Source organism: Hyperoodon ampullatus, assembly GCF_949752795.1.
Source record: "Hyperoodon ampullatus genome assembly, chromosome: 7".
NCBI classification, from domain to species: domain Eukaryota; kingdom Metazoa; phylum Chordata; class Mammalia; order Artiodactyla; family Ziphiidae; genus Hyperoodon; species Hyperoodon ampullatus.
The window spans coordinates 57,735,154-57,756,257 of NC_136920.1; the positions used below are offsets into that span (position 1 = coordinate 57,735,154).

At 49.1% G+C, this 21,104-nt stretch overlaps 1 protein-coding gene across 1 annotated transcript in view; it reads right to left on the minus strand.

The window, feature by feature from the left end:
• Nucleotides 1-14,016: 14,016 nt before the first annotated feature.
• SLCO2B1 (solute carrier organic anion transporter family member 2B1) overlaps nucleotides 14,017-21,104 on the minus strand; it is a gene marked incomplete at both ends in the record, with an annotated part of 46,875 nt that continues 39,787 nt past the window's right edge. The window contains 4 exons of the mRNA XM_079707796.1: nucleotides 14,017-14,197; nucleotides 15,218-15,338; nucleotides 15,665-15,729; nucleotides 17,129-17,292. Of these exons, the coding sequence (XP_079563922.1) occupies nucleotides 14,017-14,197; nucleotides 15,218-15,338; nucleotides 15,665-15,729; nucleotides 17,129-17,292 (531 nt within the window). The remainder of the gene's footprint in view (nucleotides 14,198-15,217; nucleotides 15,339-15,664; nucleotides 15,730-17,128; nucleotides 17,293-21,104) is intronic.

Below are 21,104 nucleotides of genomic sequence, written 5' to 3' on the forward strand. Positions count from 1 at the left end.
GCTTGCCTGGGCATCTCAGTCCTTAGGCAAGGGGCTGCGGGTAGACCCAGCCAATAAGCAGAGCTCCAGAGACACCAGCCAGGCCTGAATCCCACCTGGAGCCAAGCTGGGACTATCAGCTTGGTAACGGAAGATATTTGTGTGTCCTTCTAGAACTCCTGGAGGACAGGGCCTGAGTCTCATTCATCTCTTTATCCCCCACTTCCATCCGCCCCCAGTCCCAGCACAGGGCCTGGCATATTGTCAGTGCTCAGGAAGCATAGGTTGATCAGAGACGCTGGGGTCATTGCCTCAGTGCCTTCTTGGCACACCATCAGAAGCGAGACCTGGACTGGCTACCTCTCCTGCTCATTTCCCCCATTCCTAACTCATGCTCTAAGCTCCAGCCACATCAACTAGTTCCCTGAATGTGTGCCAAGCTGTTTTACTGCCATGCCTTTGTACATGCTGTTCCCTCCACCCAAGGCCCTCCCTCAACCAGGTCAGCCCAATGAACTCCCACTAATCCATCCTTCCTTTAAGGCTCAGTGAGACTGCCTTTCCTGGAGAGACTTCTGGAACTGGCCCCAGGAGGCCTTCCTTATTTGTGACCCCTCTGTTTTACCACTTGGCACACAGCGTTGTGGGTATGTGTCCCCCCACTAGGCCATGCTTCTGAGGGAACTAGGTCTGTTTCTCTCTGTACTTCCAGTGCCTAGCCAGGACCTGGCACAGAGAGAAAACCAGGAGGTGTTTGTTGCCTCTCTACCCACCCGCACCCCTTGGAGGCAGGAGATGCCCCAGGAAAGTTTGCAGGGCCTTGAATGCCAGCCTAAGGAGAGAGGCTTGGTCAGATTTTCATTTATGAATAATCTTGGTGGCTGGGACCCCCTCACTTGGGGGAAGGAAGAGTGATTTTTCGATTTGTCCCTCTCTCAGCCCAGAGAACAGGGGATTTGTTCTCAGCAAGAAGATGGAATATGGGCCTCTGCCTGGGGTCATGGCTGTCCCTTCCCCTGGACCCCCTTTATTTCCCTCTGCCTTTACTCCAGACTCCTGAAGTCTCTTCCCAAAAGCTGGGATCTGGGATCCACTGCCACTACTCAAAGGCCAAGTCCAAACCTCAATACTCTGTTATGTAAGTGAATTATCCACTGTTCCCAACCAGCGCCAGCCAGATCTCCTCCTCCTCCTAATTGATTTAATCTTCTCATACCAGAGAGCTGGGCGGGGTTGGGGAGACAGTGTTGATCAGAAGCCAACACATCAGTGACGTAGGCTTGTTAATTACAGAGAATTTAGGTCACGGATTGGCTCTGGGTGGCTCTGACTCTCTCCCTCCTCTGTCATTTGGGCCTCTGAAAGGACATTTTCAGTTTCTGTTCATTCCTCAACCCCAGACCTCCACAGAAAGTTGAGGGTCCCATTAGACCCCATTTCTGTCTCCCAAATCTCTCCAAATCCTCAGCTCTGGATGGAAATTCCCTACATTCCAATATGAACTCAGGGCACAGCTGAACCTAACTGTTGAGGATTGAAAAGATGAACAGATGTTTTAATTTGGGGGTGGGAAGAGATTTCAGAGTTGCCCTTATTTACTTTCCACATCAAGCAAGTCTCCACTTTGTAGCTTCTCTCATAGAAGATGTCCAGATCTTACTTGTGCAACCCCAGAGATGGGAAGCTCACTCCCCCAAGAAAGTCCTTCTCTTGTATGATGGCCTTTCTCACATGAGGCTGAGACCTCAGCCTTGTGACTTCCTCTGGGAGCTAGATTTGCCTCTGGGGCCACAAGGCATGCCCCAGGATAGCCAGCCAGATCCTGAGCCATGATGATTATCACCCCTGACTTTTCTCTTCTCCAGGCTGAACACTCCTGGTTCTTTCACCAGTTCCTCATTTGGTAGGCTTTACAGATTACTCCTCGCCGTATCGCCTATGTGAACAAGCCATGGCTGTCATCATCCCTCCAGATGCACAGAGCAGAACACAGGCTCCAGGGCAGTGTGAACAGCTCAGGTCAAGGCAGGACCACTACTTTTTTTGATTGTGATATTAGATTTTCATTGATACCAGGCTGAGATTTTTTACAACCTTAGCACACTTTTGACTCAGCTTAAGCACAGAGTCAGCTCACCCCCATAGTCATTTTTCTGACATTAGCAATGGAAAGTCTCCATGAAAGTGATCTTTGTGATATTAGGAATACCTCCATGTTTCCTCTAATTCTTCTTTCTACATATCCTGACATTTACCTTTCCATATAATCATGTAATTATACATCCACTCATTCACCCACACAACTATCTAACTATATATTAATCCATCCATTCACCAATCACATTATCCACCTACATACACTTGCATTCCACTGTCCATAGAATCATTCTTGTACTCATTCACCTCTCCATCTTCCCACCGACCTACCAACCCAGTTGCCCATTTATCCATTTTCTTCCCACCTATATGGTCATATACTTATCTGTCCATCCATACATTCACCCACCATCCACCCGTATACCCACTCACCCATCCACACATCCATCCCTTCATCTTCTCTCTCTCTGAGTCACCCATACATCTATATTCATCATCCATCCATCTATCTATTCAGCCATCCAATACTTACTGAGATTCTATTACATTTCAAATCTTGTGTTGAGTATACTGAGTGATTCAAAGCTGAATAAAATGCAGGCTCTCTCTCTCTCTTCACTCATTATGGGAGAGGATGGGAGCAGATAAGGCAGACGATGCTGAGTACTATAAAACAGGAACAAAGAAAATGCTTTGGGGATTCAGAGGAGAAAGAAGTGGCATCTGGATAAGGTTATGGATGCTTTCCCACCAGGGGAGACTTTTGGTTTGAGCCTTGATGGAACAGCAGTACTTGGACATACATAGATGCATTGGAAGTAATTCCAAGTAGAAGAAGCAGCACATCAAAGATGGAGAAAGCAGAATTCATGTCTTATTCTGTATGTTCCTGCCAAGGTGTTTAGTGCAGATCTGGGCACACTTTAGTACCTAATACCTATTTCCTGATTTATATTTTTTCTTCTCTTCTCTGACATGAGCACCTCCCAACACTTGATCAAGATAAGAGTTCACTCTTTCTCTTTAAGAGGATTCTACAGTTGCCTTGCTGGATGGCCTTGGGCAAGTCACAAAACCTATCCAGGGTTTCTCTGAGTTTAGGGTTGAATTTCTGTCTCTATGAGGTGGTCCTTTCCCCCTAATCTTAGTTATTCCTACTATGCTCTCTGCATAGAGATCAGCATTTCCACATATCTTAAAATTTTATTTCCTTTTGTTGGCACCAATGAACTCTATCCCACCTGTCTTCAACTTCTTCAGCTCTGTCCCCAGGCAAAAAGTCTGCAACATGAACTAAGGGGGAAGTACTGTGCAAGTGAAATAACACTGAAGTAGAAACCAGGAGCCATGAATTCAGACCCACATTTACCATGAGCTTGCCATATGACCTTGGGCAAATCTCTTTCCTTATCTGTTTTAAATGTTCCTATAGAATTTTAGCACTGAACACAACATTTGAGATTGTCTAATCCAACATCCTCATCTTACAAATGGAAAAACAGGCTCATAACGGGCGTGCCACTTGCCCTAGATCATATCTAGATTAGTGGCAAAGCTTATCCAGAACTAAGCTTCAAATTTCCTGAGTTTCAGTTCAGGATTTTCTTTACCCAAACACATTTCACGTCCATTCACAGCCCCTATACATCTCAGGGAGAACTTCCTCTCCCACCTCCATTCTCCAGGAAAAAACGTGTGAGTCTTCCAAGTGTTTTGGCAGTGTGTCCCTGATTCACACCTAGGCCGGGGCTGGGTAGGTAGTATTTAAGAGCAAGTATTCCCAGCCTGATGGAGTTGATTATGTTCATCAGGAAGAGAAAAGAGAAAGGAACAAGGGGCTCTGGTTATCTACTGGGCTTTAATCAAATTGAGAAACAAGGAAATTCATCACCCAGAGGTTAAGGGAGTTGGAGAGTTTGGCTTCCGCTGGCTCCAAGTCCTGTAATGGGTTGGGCACTGTCCAAGGTGCTGACATCTTCACTTGCTGCTCGAGTGGCTGGGAGGGGCCCAGCTTGGGCAGAGGGATGGCAGCTGTTAGGAGATGGCCCAGGATAGAGCAAGAAAGGACTTGCTGGGGGAGAGGCTTGAGTTCTTAATCTTCTCTTTTTCATTTGTCTATCTGATTTAGAGAAAATATCTCTTCTTCAGGCTAGAGTCCTGAGCTAGGGTTAAAGAAATAGAAAGAGAAGGGAGAACCCTAGACCCTTTGATCTCAGGGAGATGCCCCCAGCATGAGTGGAAGCTCAGCCCTTGGCCTTTGGAGATTCCCCATATTAAGGGGAGATGTAGCTTCTGCTTTTATAAAATCCTCAGTCCATTGACAGAGAAATGAACTTACCATTGGGTATTTATTAATCTGGTGGAGAAACATCACCCTACTTTTAACTCTAGCTCCAGTATGATATGAGGGAGGCATGGACCATGTCTCCATGGAGCTTCCAGTCTGATGGGGAAGACATGGTCTTCCTCTACAAAACTCTCAGTTTGGTTGAAGAGACATGCTCTTAATTTATGGGGGAATCTCAGTTATAATCTGGAGAACATGATAAACAGATAAATTAAAATGTGCACTATAATCAACCAAAGAAGTCAGATCTTCACATTTGTGATTAAGGTTATTGGTGCTAGATATTTAGTGTCAGTCAAAGAAGGTTTCCTGGTAGAGGTAAGTTTGAGTTGAACTTAAACAAAAGCAAGGGACTTGAGTCCTTAGATCCTGGGCCCCCTGAGAATTACAACCATACCTTCTCATTCTCTAATATCCCTTTTGGAATAAGCACAAGCCTGGACACAGAGAAGGTTCTTAGTTAATGAAAAATCACCAGCAGATAGAGAGTGAATATACCTACGTTGTAGGTGTGGAGTGAAGACGGGGTAGGAATCAGGGAGGAGGGTTTTTTGGTATGAAGAGCCTGAGGCTGGAGTGAGGGAAGGCAGTGGAATGATAACATGAGCAGAGGTAGTAGCCCAATGTGTGTCCAGGCCAGTGAAGCACAGCATAGAGCCACTCCCTCATATTTCTAGAGCTGGTGAGAGACACTTTATTGAATCTTGGATTGTTAAAGCTAGAGACTATTAAATTACAAAATCATAGGCTGCTCAGCTTCCAGAGCCACACAATCATGGAAAGTTAGAGTATTAAAATCATAGCATCTTAGCAGGGCAGAATTACGATGTGTTGAAACTATAGAACTGTGGCATATTAGAGCCAAAGGGCCAAAAATCCATATTAGAGAATCTTAAAATCCAAGAATCTCAGTGTCAAAAGAGAAAAGAAACAGCAATTTATTGACTCCCTCTATTTGTATCAGTTATGGTGCTAGGAGTATTAGAATGTACTAGAGTATATTATCCTCTTTAATTCCTACCACAAGTTTTAAGCTGTTCAATCCTGTTCCTACTTAATGCAGTACTTCTGACAAATGTTTATCTAACACAGGCTTGTGTAAATGTCATGACAGGAGAGCCATTGCCTTTGTGCATACCCCTACCCCTGCTGAATGGAAGCTAGAAAGCTCTCCCTTATATAAGCTGCATTCTATCTCCCGGTAGTGGCCCCGCACTTGTCCAGTTCATGTCCTCTGAGCTACACTGAGTATGTCTAATCTCCCACTCAATGACAGCTTTTCAGATGGCTAAAGACAGTCCTTATTTCTTTCTTCTCTAGGATAAGCTGGTTTGTTCATCATGTAGCTAGAAATGGGACAGCAAGTCAAAGAATATTTGAGCTGGAAAGGCCCTTAGAGGTCATTTTGTCCAGAGACATCCTTTTACCACCAAGCAGTATAGCACTATGGTCAGGAGCCTGGGCTTTAGAGAAAGATGAGCATGAATTCAGAATCCAGAGATCCAGCACTAACTTGCTATGTAACCTTGGGCAAATTACCTCATATCTCTGGGCCTCAGTCTCCTTATCTATAAAATAAAGAGAATAATAATATTGACATAGCAGGGTTGATGTGAGGATTGAATGAGATAATGCAAGGGAAGCTCTTAGCAGACTGCTTGGCACACAGCAAGCAGTCAATAAATATTACCTATGATTATTGGAGGCCCAGAGGGGCAGGGAGTTGCTCAAGATCAAGATCACAGAACAAATCAGAGGCAGAGCTGGGGTTAGACCAAGGACTCCTGCCTCCCAGCCAAGGGCCCTTTCCTGTTCCACAGTTTCACTCTACCTTCCTGCGGAAAAGGAAAATACCCCAGAGGGAACTGGAATGCTTTGCTCACTGAATCAGTTAGAATGCAAGTAAGAAAAAACCTGATGGCTTAAACCTTTTACTTCCTTAACAAGGAAGCCAGAGGAAGGTGGAGCCAGGGTTGGTCTGTTGATTTAACCAGAATATGTCTGGTTATGTCTCTGATGACCCAGGTTTTTCCCATTCTAAGCCTTGAGAGAGACTCCCCTTGTGATCACAAAATGGCTGATGTGGCACCAAGTACCATGTCCTCCCAAGCAGGAAGAAAGGGCATGGGAGACAAAGGATCTTCTCTCATGCCTCTCTTATCCAAGAGAGGAGCTTTCCAAGAAGACCATTCCTTTATATCTCACTGACCAAAATAAAGTCACATGTCTACTCTTAGACTATTCACTGGCAAAGAGGAAGGTTTTCCATGAAAGGCTTGGATCATCCTTGTGGCTGGGCACCTTGCTACTGGAAAGAGGAAAAGGAGATTGGCTGCAGGAAGGCAACAAATAGTGTGTGCCACACTCACCCTCTGTCTCCTCGCTGAATTGGCCTCCACTCTCAGCTCCACCTCTGCCAGGCGGCCTTCCCTTATTTCCACCCCTTGGTCCGGCAGACCCTCTTCCATCATGTGATTGAGCATTGCCCAATTCAAGTTGCAGTCTACTTTCCCAAGCTCTCTCTTTTTGTGTCCAGATCTTGTCTTCCCAGCTAGTCTGTGAGCACAGGGAGAATAATAGCAGCTACAAATGAATAAGTACCTATTGGGTGCCAGGCACTGTTCTGGACACTTGTGGTAGCCTGCTTCCAAATGGCTCCCAAAGATCCACACCTCCTGGTATCCACACCCTTTTGTGTTCCTGCCCCACATTGTACCAAGGTTAGTCTGTGTGACCAAAAGAATATGGTAAAAATAAAGGTTTGTCACTTCCAAGGTTAGATTATAAAAGATACTGTGGCTTCCATTTTGGTAGATTCTCTTTCTTGGATCATTCATTTAGGGAAAGTTAGCCACCATGTCATGAGCAGTCTTGTGGAGAAGTTTGTGTAAAAAGGAACTGAAACTTTTGACCAACTGCCAGCAAAGAATGGAAGCCTGACAGCAACCACAGAGGGAGCTTGGAAGTGGATCCTCCAGCCCCAGTTGAGCCTTCTGATGACTGCAGCCCTGGCTGAGACTTGACTGCAACCTCATGAGACATCCTGAGCCAGAATCTCTCAGTTAGCCCAATTCTGTGTTCTTGATCCTCAGAAATTGTGTGAGATAATAAATATTTGTTGTTTTAAGCTGCTAAGTTTTGGGGTAATTTGTTACTCAGCAATAGTTAACTACTATAGTCTTACATTATCACATTAAGTCCTCATAACAACTCTATGAAAGATAGGATTTGTTTCTCCCATTTTTCAGATGAGAAAATTAAGGCTGAGATGAATGCAGTTGACTTCTCACAGCTGGAAAATGACAGAGCTGCAATTTGTCCTCATGTCTATTGGATTCCAAAGCAGAGGGAACCTGGTTTTCTCACCTGGAATGTCTCCAGCTCCAGGGTGAAGGTTGAGGAATTGAGGACAGGAGGAGATCTCTTACTCTGATGTGTTTTTTTAATGCTTTTTCCCATTCCAATCACATTAGTTAGTAGCTACTACATCTATTGTGTGTATGTGATTCAGGGACAAGTAAGTTTATTAGAAAAAATACTGGAGCTTTAAAAGGGGGATACCTGAGCTCTTGAGCAATGTTGGACAAGTTCCTGTAGTTTTCTAGGCTTCAGTTTATTTATCCACTATATGGGGCCATTAGTTCTTGTTCTACATTCCTCATCAGGAAGCCATGAAGATCAAGTGTGAAGGGACTTTGTAAAATGTAGTGCTGTGATCATGGAAAGACTCTCAGTCTTCAGGGGAGGCAGCTCCATACTGTCACCTCTGTACAAGTGGCCAGTGCTCCCTCTCCTCTCCCACCTGAGTCTAGGTTCAGGAGACAGAGAATACTGAGAGAAACTGAGGGCCCTGACCCATTTCTTCAGCTACGTCCCTCACCATGACCTTTCTCTTAGACCACACTGTAGTCCTGCCGAACTAGTGGAAAATTCCCAAGCTTGCCAGGAGCTCTCTGTATGCTGAGTTTTTATCTATGTAGTTTCTTCTCCCTGGACACTGTTCCCAACTTCTCCACCTGGTATGGTCCTACTCATCTTTCAAGACTCATCTTAGATGTCCCCACTTCAAGGATGACCTGGTTCAAGGCTTCCTACTTCTTCTCTTGATTAAGCACCTGTCTCCAGCCTGAGCTCTTGGCCTCCAGCTTCCCTTTTCCATTCAAAGCCCCCAGGGTACAGCCTGCAGCCTTTCTAAAACACAAATCTTGTCATGTCACTCCCTGATTAAAATAACCAGTCAATTGAATAATCCATCAGTCAATGCTTCAAGGGTACCTCTTTGCCCTCAGGAAGACATCCAAAGCCTTCAGCTGGAACTCAAGGCTTGGTCCTCACTGGTACATCCAGCCTCAGCTCTCCTCTCTCTCCTGATGGCCCTGCACATGCAGTACATCCCAACCACATCGCTCTTGTACCATATCTCAGACAAACTCTGCTCTCTTGTGCCTTCCTATCTTTGCTCATACCATTGTTTCTCATGTCTATTTGCATCTTTTCTACCTGGGGACTTCCTGCCTAATCTTTAAGGCCAGCTCTGATTTAACCTTTTCTGGAAAGCCTTCCATGGTGACCCCAGGAAGAATACATGGCTTCCTCTTCTTCCCTCTCCTATATGACTAATCATGCTTTTATTACTATTTGTCAGCTTGTCTGCTTATACTGGGAGTTTCCTGTACTGGACCCATGGCTCTGTCCCCAGCAGTGCCAGCACAGGGGCATAGAACAGCCATGTGATTTGTTGGTTGAGTGGGTGTTTGAATAAATAAATGAATGTATGGTGAATGAATCTATCCTTGAACCATCACTTCTTGGCCAGCACCAGAACTGCTGCTTCCAGGGTTAGCCCATTTTATAGCAAAAAGGGAAACAGAAGGAAGGGACTGCTCTGGAAGGGAGAAAGAAAATCAATAAAAATGTAAATCTGGCTGAGAAAAGCTGTCCCAGGCTGGCTGTGGGGAGAGATAAGACTGGACAGGCTGAGCCCTGGCTGACAGTGGAAGAGAGATTAGGGGACACGCAGAGCTGCAGCCAGGGCGGGGCAGAGGGAGGGTGTTGCCTCCTCTCAGTGGTGCCTTCTCCCTGTCCTTACTGCCCACTCCCACCTCCATCCCCATGGGCTCCTTTCAGGAACAGGGGAAGGGGAAGGAAACTTACAAATATTGATCATTAGGTACACTGCCTGTGAATGAGTATGTTATCATTATTTTGTCTTCATACCTTCTGGGAGACAGGAATGATCAACCTCACTTTACAGGTGAAGAAACTGAGAGGCAAAGAAGTTAAATCTTGTTTGGGGTCACACCGTGAATCAGTGGCAGAGTCTAGATTTGAACCCAAATCTGACTGACTCTAAAACTCTGTTCTTTTTACTCCACTCCACTGGAGGTCTACAGCCAGGCTTCAAATGATCCCCAACCTCTGAAATCAGGGGCACAATTGTGTATAAGTTTGTGTGCATTTTTAATGGAGAGTCTATATCTTTTAACGGATTCCCTTAGGTGGTTGCCACCCACTCCCGTTGCCTATACCATGCTGCATCCCTGGAGGTGGTGGCCTTTGAGCTGGGTCTGGAAGTTTGGGCAGGACTTCAAGAAGTGGGATGGAGAGGCAAACAATGGGGTGGGGATGTGAAGAAGGCCAGCTGGGTAGAGGGAAGAGCACATGTAGGGACTTGTTAGGGGGAAAGAATTCAACATGTCTAAAGAATGGCAAGGGTGCCGTGGGTTCTTTTTTTTCTTAATAAATTTATTTATTTATTTTTGGCTGTGTTGGGTCTTCGTTGCTGCACGCAGGCTTTCTCTAGTTGCGGTGAGCGGGGGCTACTCTTCGTTGCAGTGCGCAGGCTTCTCATTGTAGTAGCTTCTCTTGTTGCAGAGCACAGGCTCTAGGCATGTGGGCTTCAGTAGTTGTGGTGCACGGGCTTAGTTGCTCCGCGGCATGTGGGATCTTCCCAGACCAGGGCTCGAACCCGTATCCCCTGCCTTGGCAGGCGGATTCTTTTTTTTTTTTTTAATTTATTTATGTATTTTATTTATTTATTTTGGCTGTGTTGGGTCTTCGTTGCTGCGCATGGGCTTTCTCTAGTTGCGGCAAGCGGGGGCTACTCTTCATTGCAGTGCGTGGGCTTCTCATTGCGGTGGCTTCTCTTGCTGCAGGGCACGGGTTCTAGGTGCATGGGCTTCAGTAGTTGCAGCATGCAGCCTCAGTAGTTGTGGCTCACGGGCTCTAGAGCAGGCTCAGTAGTTGTGGCACACGGGCTTAGTTGCTCCATGACATGTGGGATCTTCCCGGACCAGGGATTGAACCCGTGTTCCCTGCACTGGCAGGCGGATTCTCAACCACTGTGCCACCAGGGAAGTCCCAGTTCTTGCTCCTTGTTTAGTTGTGCTCCAATCACGGCTCCTGACTCCCTGGCATCTGCCTGCCCTGCAACTTCCCAGCATGAGTCTACAGCCTAAAGGAACTCCGGGCCAGGTGTCAGGATCTTCACTCTGGTTCCAGTCCTGTTCTCTGCTGGATTTTACCACCATAGAATCTAGTAGGAGACTTAATGCCTTCTCCTCCAACTCTCAGGGACAGGGTGAGAAGAAAGTGAGCTCACAGGTGTAATTGCTTGCGGCTTCTCATTGGCCAGAGGCCATGTCAGGGAAGAGGGCTGCTCCCTGGACCCCCTGAATCCCTGGGAAGTCGCTGGCCCTTACCTGTTCCACCCCTGGCTCTCAGCCCCATGTCTCTCTTGTGATTACTCCTGGAGTCTCCTCCCTGACCAGCATGGTTGATTTTAAGCACAAGCACCTCGTCTTCTTCGAATCTCAGCTCAACCCAGAGGTAGACTCAGCATGAAGCTAAGGCTGCTTGAGCACCATGGCCTCTACCCAGGCCCTGGGAGAGGCTTCAGCAATATGTTCCTGTTGTCAAGTTCTCAGGAAATTTGCAAAGGTAGACACTTTCACCACAATGGGTCAAGATTGCTAGTTCTTTCCACTCCAAGTTTCCTTGTGTCCCAGCTTCCCTTTATGTGAAGCAGTTAGCATGGGCATTTCTGGAATATGGCTAAGGGGGAGTGGAGTTGGGGATCGATTTAATTTGGATTCATTGGGATATATTTATGTGGTTCTCAGCCACCTCTATGAATAGATAAATCATTGCTAGCTATCTCTGTATAGAGAATGGCTTCTAGGAATCTTCCTACCCACAGTCCAACTCATTTGGCATTGTGACATCAAGGTGTCATATCCAGAGGTCATCTTGTGACATGAAAGTGTTTTCTCCTGCCTGGCCCTGGAAGTATATGGACAACAGAGGAGAAACAGGTTTGAAATGTATAGAACCAGAAGCGAGTCTATAGCAAATATTTCCAACCATCAGGGGGAGAATTTTGGAGGTACGCACAGCAGTTAGTAAAAAATCTTATGCTATTTTTCTGAATTGTGAGATGTATTTGTTTTGACTTCTTTTTTCATTCTAAGTAAATATTCACCTTCTTACCTAATTTTGTGTTCTTTTTCTTAAAGAGGACTCTGCAAATTGTATAAGCATCAGTTCCCACAAAATCTAGATCTAATCCTGGCCCTGGCATTCACTTTGTGTGATCTTGGGCAAGTTGATTATCCTTTCTGAACCATCTCCTCTTCTGTAAAACCTGAATGACAGTTTGGACAGGTGAGGACTTGGAAAGCCTTGTGACCTTATTCCACTTCTGAAACCATTACTAGAGGAAGTAGTTGAGCCGAACAAAAATTAGACCAGAATATACAGGTAGGGGAAGATGTAATATATGAGAAATAATGGTGAGCAATGAATCCAGCAAAACTTAAATCTAAATAACTGGAAATAATCTGGCTGTTGCAAACCTTAATGCAGTTTGGAAGAAAGGATTTTTGTAACAGAAGACACATTATGCAAGAACAAATTTAATAATAAGCTATATCTATAATTCCAGATTATTTCTGCAAAACCTGGGAAACAAGAGGGAAGGAGGAGGAATATGAACAAACAGCCTCATCTTGTTGGAAGAGACTCTGAAATTCTTGGCACTGATAAATACAGGCTCAGATATTTGTTAGACATTTAAAGGTATCAACCAGCAGAACAAAAATGGGAATTAGAACTTTTGTACCTCCCTCTTCTTTCATGTGGCATAGCCTCAAAGCCCTGCCACTGACAGCTGCGCAGAGGGCCAGAGCCACATGTGCCCCCGAACCCCCAGCTTCTCCCCTGGCCCACAGCACAGGGCTGGACACGGATTTGGGAAGCTCCTGCTGCTGGCTCCCTGTCTCTTGCCTCCCAAGCAACCAGATTGGGCTGGAAGCAGATTGGGAAACTCTCTCCCCGTCCCAGGGAGATAATCAGGCCAGATAACACTAGCCATAAAACAAGACAAGGCAAGACAAGGCCTGACACAGACAAGGACTTGTCTGTTCAGACCCAAACATCCCACAGACCCACTTATTACACAGGGCCACACATTATTGCTTCCAGATCACAAGCCTGGGCATCACAAAGAACAGGTTCTTACGCCAACCCAGACATCACAGAGAGCCAGATGTTACCCCAAAATGTGGGTGTCACAGAACCAGACATTGTCTACACAACCCCAGGTGACATAGAATCAGGCACCTGGGAGGAAATGGTGAAATTAGGATTCTAGTCACAAAAGTCAAAGTGGCTTTGGTGGGCCCAGGTCAAATGTGTGAAATCTTGGCAATGCATGGGTACCAGTGAGTCTATGCTGAGTGTGTTTGGTCTTTGAAATTAGAAAATGCCCCAATGTGGGAGCTGGGTCCCCCTTTCCACCAGGCAGAGAATAGGCCTCACCCAGACTGTGGCTGCCTGAGGGCAAGGGCTGGGATCTCCTGACTCCAGGGAGTGAGGCTCCCTGCACAGCCAAGGCCCCTGGGGCTCTCACACCAGGTTTCCTGAAGGCCCTGCTTAGCCTGGATGTCGTGAGTGGGACCAGTTCCCTCCCCAGGGCGGCTCCCCAAAGCTCAGGGCTCTGCCTCCAGGGGGCGCCAAATGGACACTTCTCAACAGAGGCTGTACTGGCCCCAAGTCCAGGCTGAGCGGGGCTGGGGAGGAGACCTGAGTCTGTCCTGGCCACACAGATGGTCACAGCTGAAGGGGCCTGAAAGCTGACAAGTTCATTTCCACCTGACAGAGATGGAGGCTGGGAGGCTGAGGCTCAGATAGGCTGTTCCAGGTGAGCAGCAGAGCAGGGCCAGGACCCAGTATGCGGGGCAGCCTGGCCTACTATTGTCCACTTCTCTATCCTCGGGCCCTGGGGGGAAGGATATGCAGTCCTTCCACCCAGGAAAGCCTGGTTTCAGGTCAGCCCGTGTGGCTGGGAGAGAAGAGGGGGAAGACCCTCAAGCTCCAGAAGTGGCCAACACAACAAACCCGCAAGTAACTCTTTGGTTCAGGTGAGCAAACAAAGGCCCAGAAAGGGTCAGTGGCTTGCTCAAAGCCACATAGCAAGTTAGTGGAGGACTCATAATTGGAAAACAGGGCTCCCAACCCCCAATCTCAGGCAAAGGGCCCAGAGGAGCTACTTGCCATGGCTGCCACTCCTGGCCAGAATGGGGCTCTGGGACAGCTCACACTCTGGATTCCTCAGGCTCCTTCTTTGCCCCTGACTCTAACAGCTGCTGCTGTAGGCCAGGGTTGGGTACGGTCGCCTTGGTCCCCTCCTCTTTGGCCTGCTGCCTTAGGATGGCCAAAATCAAGGCGAAACAGGCCAGAGAGCCTGTCTTGAAGAAGAACTGGAGGCCGATGAACCTGGGAAAGAGCAAGTGACCCTTGAATTCAGGACCTCCCCATTCAGGGCTTGGATGTGCTTGGGCTGGAAGCAGAGTGGCGTCAGCAATCATCACCCATTATGTAGTTGGAGACGTTGAGGCATCGGGGGGGATAAGCCTCCAGCCCCAGGGCAGTGGACCCAGTCACCATGGCCTTCGCTGGGAGGCCCTAGAATTGACCCCCGTGGGGGTCCTTCCTTGGAAGGAGGAGAGGCTCCAAAGAAGCCTGCCTGCCCTGTGCTGACTGCCTCATGGCCTGGGCTGGCCCTGCCTCTCTCTGGGTCTCTCTAAGGGCTCAGGGGGCCTGACAGTTGCAACTCTGGATCACATCACTTGCCACAGGAAAAGGAGGATTCCCTCTCCTGTTTGTCTAATTCACCAAGACTCTTCTTGACTTTTCCTCCTCTAGGAAGCCCTCCTGGGACCATGCACTCCTCAGAGCTGGATGTGAACAGCTCCCTACTCCCAGCTCTGCTAGTAAGTCCCTCCCCAACCCCGCAGCTGCCCATCCATCCCAGGGCCTGCAGCCTCTCTGCCTTCAGGTTCCTTTGGGCTCCCCATTGTATGGATGGGAAGATTAAGTCCCAGAAAAGGCAGGTCTCGCAATGAGGGAGGCAGAGCTGGGCCTGCATCCTAGGCCTCCTATGTCCTAGATAGAGCCATCTTCCTGACCCACCCCAACTCCCTGTTTTTCTCACAGCTGGGCTGCTCCCCTGATTCTCCCCTCACTCAGCCAGCACAGACTGGTCAGGCCCAGCTTTGCCATTTATCAGCTGTGTGACTTTGGGCCTCTTACTTAAATCTCACTTTCCTCATCCATCAAAAGGGGAGGCAGTGTCTAGCTTGCAGGACTGGTGAGATCAGCACGCATAGAGCACGGGTCACCTTGCAGGTGGATGCCAGTGGACCTCCCCTCCCTGCTGGTGGCCTGCCTGGGACCCCAAGAGTGTTTCTAGAAGCTTTCTCACAGCCCCCCGGTAGCCCCTATCCCCGGTCTCACCGGTTTCGAAGCAGGTCGTGGTCATAGTAGTGGCAGACGGCCCGACGCCCACAACTCTGGGCCCAGTACACACAGGTGGTGTCAATGGCACTGCCGTGGATCACGGGGCTGGGCATCCAGGCTGGAGGAGGAGGTGTTCAGGGGACAATGGAACCTGGCATCCCAGTACCTCCCCTGCCCACTCCCTGGTATATATAACTCTTCAGGGCTCTGAGGCACCGAGGGCCTCTTGGCCCATTAAGTCTTCAGCCTTCAAGCCCACCCCTTGCCCTGGTATTGGATGGTGTCTACCTGATGGGCTGTTTAGCTGCTTGTGCACCCACCTCCAGGGTACCTAGATTGGATCTGTGACCCTGTGGGCCAGTGAACCCTAAGGTCAGGGACCGGGCCCCACTCATCCCTGTGCCCCCCGGGCCTTGGACCAGTGGTCCCCAGCACATTCTTTACCCAAAACTCTCAGGAGCATGAACTGGATCCCCACAGCCAGAGTCTTGTCTTCTTTCTTCACTCCCCTAACAAGCAGGGACAGGGTGACATGAGGATTGAGAGGGTTCCAGCCTTCAAGGGGCTCTCATAATCCCCTTCTGTCCTACCACCCAGCACCAGCCTGCCCCCAGAGGTTCCTGGGGAGCGGGGCTCAGGCTCCACACTCCCTTCAACCTGCAGAGCCGGGTCCCGGCTATACCCACTGACCATCAGGGCCCTGTGCTGACCTCCCTGTGTTGCCGGTCACAGACACCCCTCTCTCACCACCCCCTGGTCCCACCAAATTCTCCCCTTCCTCCTACACTTAGCAAAACCTGGAGCTGGGCAGCCAGACATGCCGTTTAACTTCCCTGATCACTATGATGTCTCAGCCTGGGATGCCCTGGCAATCACTGGCTCCTCTTCCTAAGTAATCCCAGCAGCTGGCATTTGTGGAGTGCTTACTATGGCTCAGTTATTCTGTACTGTGCCCCCCACATCCCCCCCCCCAATATGGTAGGTATAGCATTAGGCCCATTTTACAGGTAAGGAAACTGACAGATATTTAGACAGGTTGAGTGACTTGGCCAAGACCCCACGGCTGATGGCTGTCAAAGGTTGGAATTTGTGCCGTACACTGCCTGCATGAACTTCTCTTAATCAGCCTGCCTGCTGGGGCATCTGACTCCTCTACGTTTGCTCTTGCAGCCAGCCTGGTTTATGGATCTACATGCCTTCTAATATTGTAAGGGGCTCCATCCCCCTTCTTATTTTCTAGAAAACAGATGGGGAATAAAATAATCCCAGCATAATGAAAATTTGGAATTATCCTGCTCTGAGGTCCTCTTATGGCCTCAGGCGACAATTTGTCAGTCCCAGCAGGCACCCTCAGGACAAGGGCCAGAAAGATCTTGGACCAAGAGGCAGTGCTCAGCACAGGCTGGGTCCACAGTGGGCACTTAGTGCTCGTTGACTTGAAGTGGAAGAGTTGTAGACCACACTGATGGGGTTTGGATTTCTAGATGCACCACCTGTGACCAGCTCACTGCAGGTCGGGTGGGGCGGAGAGTCAGGTGACGCTCCCCCACTTCCTCCTCACTGTGACTGGAGGCCAGGGCAGGGGCTTAGGTGTGGCCTCTCCTCCTCTGGGGAAAGTAGAGGTCTGGGGTCTGGGCCTTGGCATCAGTACTATTCCACCCAAAACTTGCTACATGACCTGGGGCTAACTCCTGAATTTCTCTGAGCCTCAGTTTTCTTATCTGTAAGATGGGGAGAAAACTTCATCTCAGCAGTTGCCATGAGGATGTAGACAGGACAGTGAGAGCCTGGTCTGCTTTGGGGGCCCAGGACACCTCCTTCTTCGAACACCTCCCTCAGGATCCCTTATCCTGCCTGTGGTTAAGAACCTCTTGGTATCCACTGGTCCCAGCACGCCCCTGCTTTCACCTTAGGATGAGCATGAAGGAAGGTGTGTGGGTGACACTAGCCAGTGCTGCACCCAGGCTGGCCAGGATCATGAAGGGCAGCACCAGGTGGCTGCAGGCTGAGTCGCAGGAGCCTGCTAGCACAGGGCCGCCCCCTACCACGCAGCTGCAGTTGGTGTAGAAGACCTAGGGTGGGGAGGGGGGAAGAAGAGCCTTCAGGAACCTCTAAAGACAAGCAGCTGGCCAAGGGTTGAGGCCCCAGGAGGCTTATGAGAGACCCATGGACACACACAAACTGGGGCAGAGCTGGCTGGATGCTGGGACTTCTGACCCCTTGGCAGAGTCAGGATGGCTTGAGCAGCCTGACAGGTACCTGGACACAGGCTGTTTGCACACAAATGGGCTGAGCCCAGTCTGAGGCTGTGGGGAGAGGGGACGTGGAGGAGAGAACAGGGAGAGGGAACTAGAAGAGAGTCACCCCCAACACAGCACACACACACACACACACTCACACACATACCTATGTACTCACACTCTCATACACATACATACACACACTCACTACATATACACACACGTACTGTCAAACATACTCACACTCACACCCCACACACATGCTCACACACATATATACTCACACACACTCATACACCACATATACTCACTCATTCTTTCACCTGATGATGTCAGAATGTTCCAAATTCCTGACTGTCTGTGCAAGGAATTAAAGCAACAAAGTATTTTGGGGAAGGAATTCAGATTTTCCAGTTCAGTGTTCCCTCTTCCTGCTTTACTGAGGTCTTCCAGGGCACTGGTTGCTAGAGTGGATTCTCAAGGAGAGATTCAAGCACAGGATGGAGAGAGGCAGATAGCATCAGTGGGAGTCTTGGTTCAGCAGGTAAGGGAGGCGCAAGGAATGCTTCGCCAAAGAGGGGTGTTGGATTTGGGTCTTGAGGAATGAATAGGAGCTCACCAAGAGGAAAATTGGAATGAGTAGAGGGAAAGCTAAATGTAAAATCACAGGGGCATGAAAGAAGCCAGCAAATCTTTCCTTCTGTCGGGAGCAGAATGCATGCAAAGAGAAGGCAGAGGGGAGGCCTTCTCTGCCTTCTCTTTGCATGGGGGGTGGGGTGTGTGTGTGCTGGGGCCACACTGTGAAGAACCCTGGACACGAAAGAGGACCTGACTGCTGTTTCCAGAAGCAGGGTGGACTAGGTGCCCTGTCAGTCATCCTGCTGACAGCAATCTAAAATGCTGGATAAAATAAAACAATGAAAACAATGTCCTGAGAGCATCTATGAGCTGGCAGGAAGGAAAAAATACTCAGGTTCAGTAAGTACTAAGTGAGGCAAACCCAGAGAGGCGAGCAGAGGCCTGAAACAAGGTTTGGCCACCAGGTGTTTGCAGAACCTTGTGCAATGGAGCACAGCTTTCTGAGGTTGGGGGCTACAGGGCCAGAGGACAAGTCCTAGCCCTCCTTCCTGTCAGGTGAAAAGTCTAATAGGAGACGCCCGGAAAACTGGGGCCCCACCAAAGCCTGAAGAATGAGGAAAAGCTGACCCTTTTCTAAAGTGCAATGAAATGTCCTCAGGCTCGCGTTCGATTGCAACCCTCATTCCCAGCCCCAAGGTGGCCTGGAAAACCACTTTTTTCAGATTCTTTCAGAATTGGTCTAGACCACCAGTGTCCTCAGAAGCCTCAACGGGAGCAAAGCTGAGCCAGGAAGACCTGGCTTTTCTTTTCTGCCCCTAGATCACAGTTTCCCAACCAGTGTGCCCCAGAGACCTCGGCCTCAGCTGAGCGACAGGCGTGCAGGGAACACATCAGCCCTCAGGGTGACCTGGTGAACTCTGGGCAGCTGGAACTCTCTGGGCCTTTCACCTCCAGCTTTGGCAGCTTTAGACTCTTCCCAATGTGAAAAAGGCTGGGAAGCCCTGAGATGGATGCTGGGAGCCTTGGAAAGATTTTAAGCATGGGAGAGATAAGACCTGATAGCACAAAAGCTGCTCTGGCTGATGCAAGAGGATGGACCTGATTGGGGAGGCTGGTGAAGAGGCAGGAGGGAGGGGGAGGGGGAAGGAGAAAAGGATTCTGATTTGAGAGATATTTAGAAGGTGGAATTAGGGCAAGGTAAGAGAGAAAGAGACGGTGAAAGAGAGAGACAGAGAGAGAGAGGAGAGATTGGAGACCTAGGATTCCAGCTTGGGTGTTTGGGTGCTCCATCCAATGTCCAGCATTGCTCGACAAGGCTATGCTGCCATATGTGCCTGCCCCGATTAGCACACACTGTTTGGACCTTCACCACGGGCTGAGCAATCCACTGGGTCAGAGATACAAGAAAGGGACAGGTAAGTGGAGAAATATGCCAAGGCCAGGTTATTGGAAGAGAATTATCCTGTTCTTTTTTTTCTGGAGGCAGAAGGTTGCTGGGAGAGATAAAAAGGCTAGAGGCCTTTCTCTTGGGGTTTTCCCAGCCCTTCATTCATATTCATCTAATTCCATGGCAGGAAGTTCGTCTTATGAATGACTTTAATCTCTCCAGCTGCCTCTGATTCTCACTCCCTAGGACCCCACCCCCTGAGCCCTAGGTACTGCCAGCCATCCACATCTCCCATCTTTCCCCTGGGCCTTTACTCATTCATAAATTGTTACTGAGTGCAGCTGTGCTGGACACTGACTGATCCATCTCTGGGCTGAGTAGCTCAGGTTGGCCTGAGGAGGCAGGCTCACCAACAGACAATTCCAGGCCAGGGTGACAGTTCGTGAGTGCTGACCAGGACTCAGCTACACCCTCCTCCAAGCTCTATACCTAACACAACCTCTGAGGATGCACTGGAGAGGGGGCTGGGCTCAGAGGCCAGAGCCCTCAGCTCTAGTCCCAGCTCTGGCATGAAAACTTTGGGCAATGCCTGGTCCTTTCCTGGGCCTCCATTCCCCATCTGTATAATGGACATAATAGAAGTGTGTATTGCTGCATGCTTAAAATTCCTCAGGCACCGTGCTGAGTGCTTCTCATGGATTATGTCATGTGGCTCTTCACTTAATGAATTTATCCGGGTAAAACATTAGCACAGTGCCTGGTATATAGTAGGCACTCAATACTGTCACCTCCATTTCACAGACCAGAAAACAGGCACAGATTAGAAAATTTGTCTAAGGTAACAGAGCCAGTTAGAGGCGGAACAGGGATTTGAAACAGGTGGCCTGGCCTCAGTGCTCACAGGCCCCTATCCACAGGAGTTCACTGTTGCCTCGGGGATCCCACCCCAGCTGCCAGGGCCTGGGGGACTTTGGAAGAGTCTCAGGGAGATCAAACCAAGTCAGGACAGTAAGTGCCAGGGGGCTCGAAAGCCTGGATTGCGATTATTCCAAATGTAAACAGTTTACACAGCGCAGGTGGCACCTGGCTGGCTTCTGAAATATCATCGACCATGTGCTTTACTCTGCGTCAGCCCGTGGGGCCCAGGTCTCTCCCTGTAGGAGTCTTGGGCTTAAATGCGGATGCCCAGCAGGACATAACGGCAGGGGTCCCGCATGATGGGAGTGGGGGTCTCCAGAGAGAGGGAGGCGTTGTCATAACAACCAGCCTGACACCACACCCACACACACATGCTTTATTCCAGCCTGGGGGGCCTGAGGAAGGTGAGCATTGTCCCCACTTGTCCTTTGGGGGCAATGAGAGGAAAGGAGAGGAGGAACCAGCTGGTCTTGGTGGTCCTTCTAAGATTCACGTAGAACGCACTGCTGCTAGTTACGCTGCCCACTCCTCCTCTCTCCCACAACCGCACCCCCGGGAGTTCCTTGACAGCAGGGACCCTTGGCTCTGGGTCTGTCCTCAGCCCCCAGCGCAGGGCCTGGCACAAAGGAGAGGCTCCACGAAGGTTTGTTGACTGACTGACTGACTGACTGTCTGACCGGGCTCATTGCTCCAGCCTCCCCACTGGTCTCCCTGTCTCCTGGCCTGCATTCTGTTCACCTTCCTCTGCACCGTGGCCTCA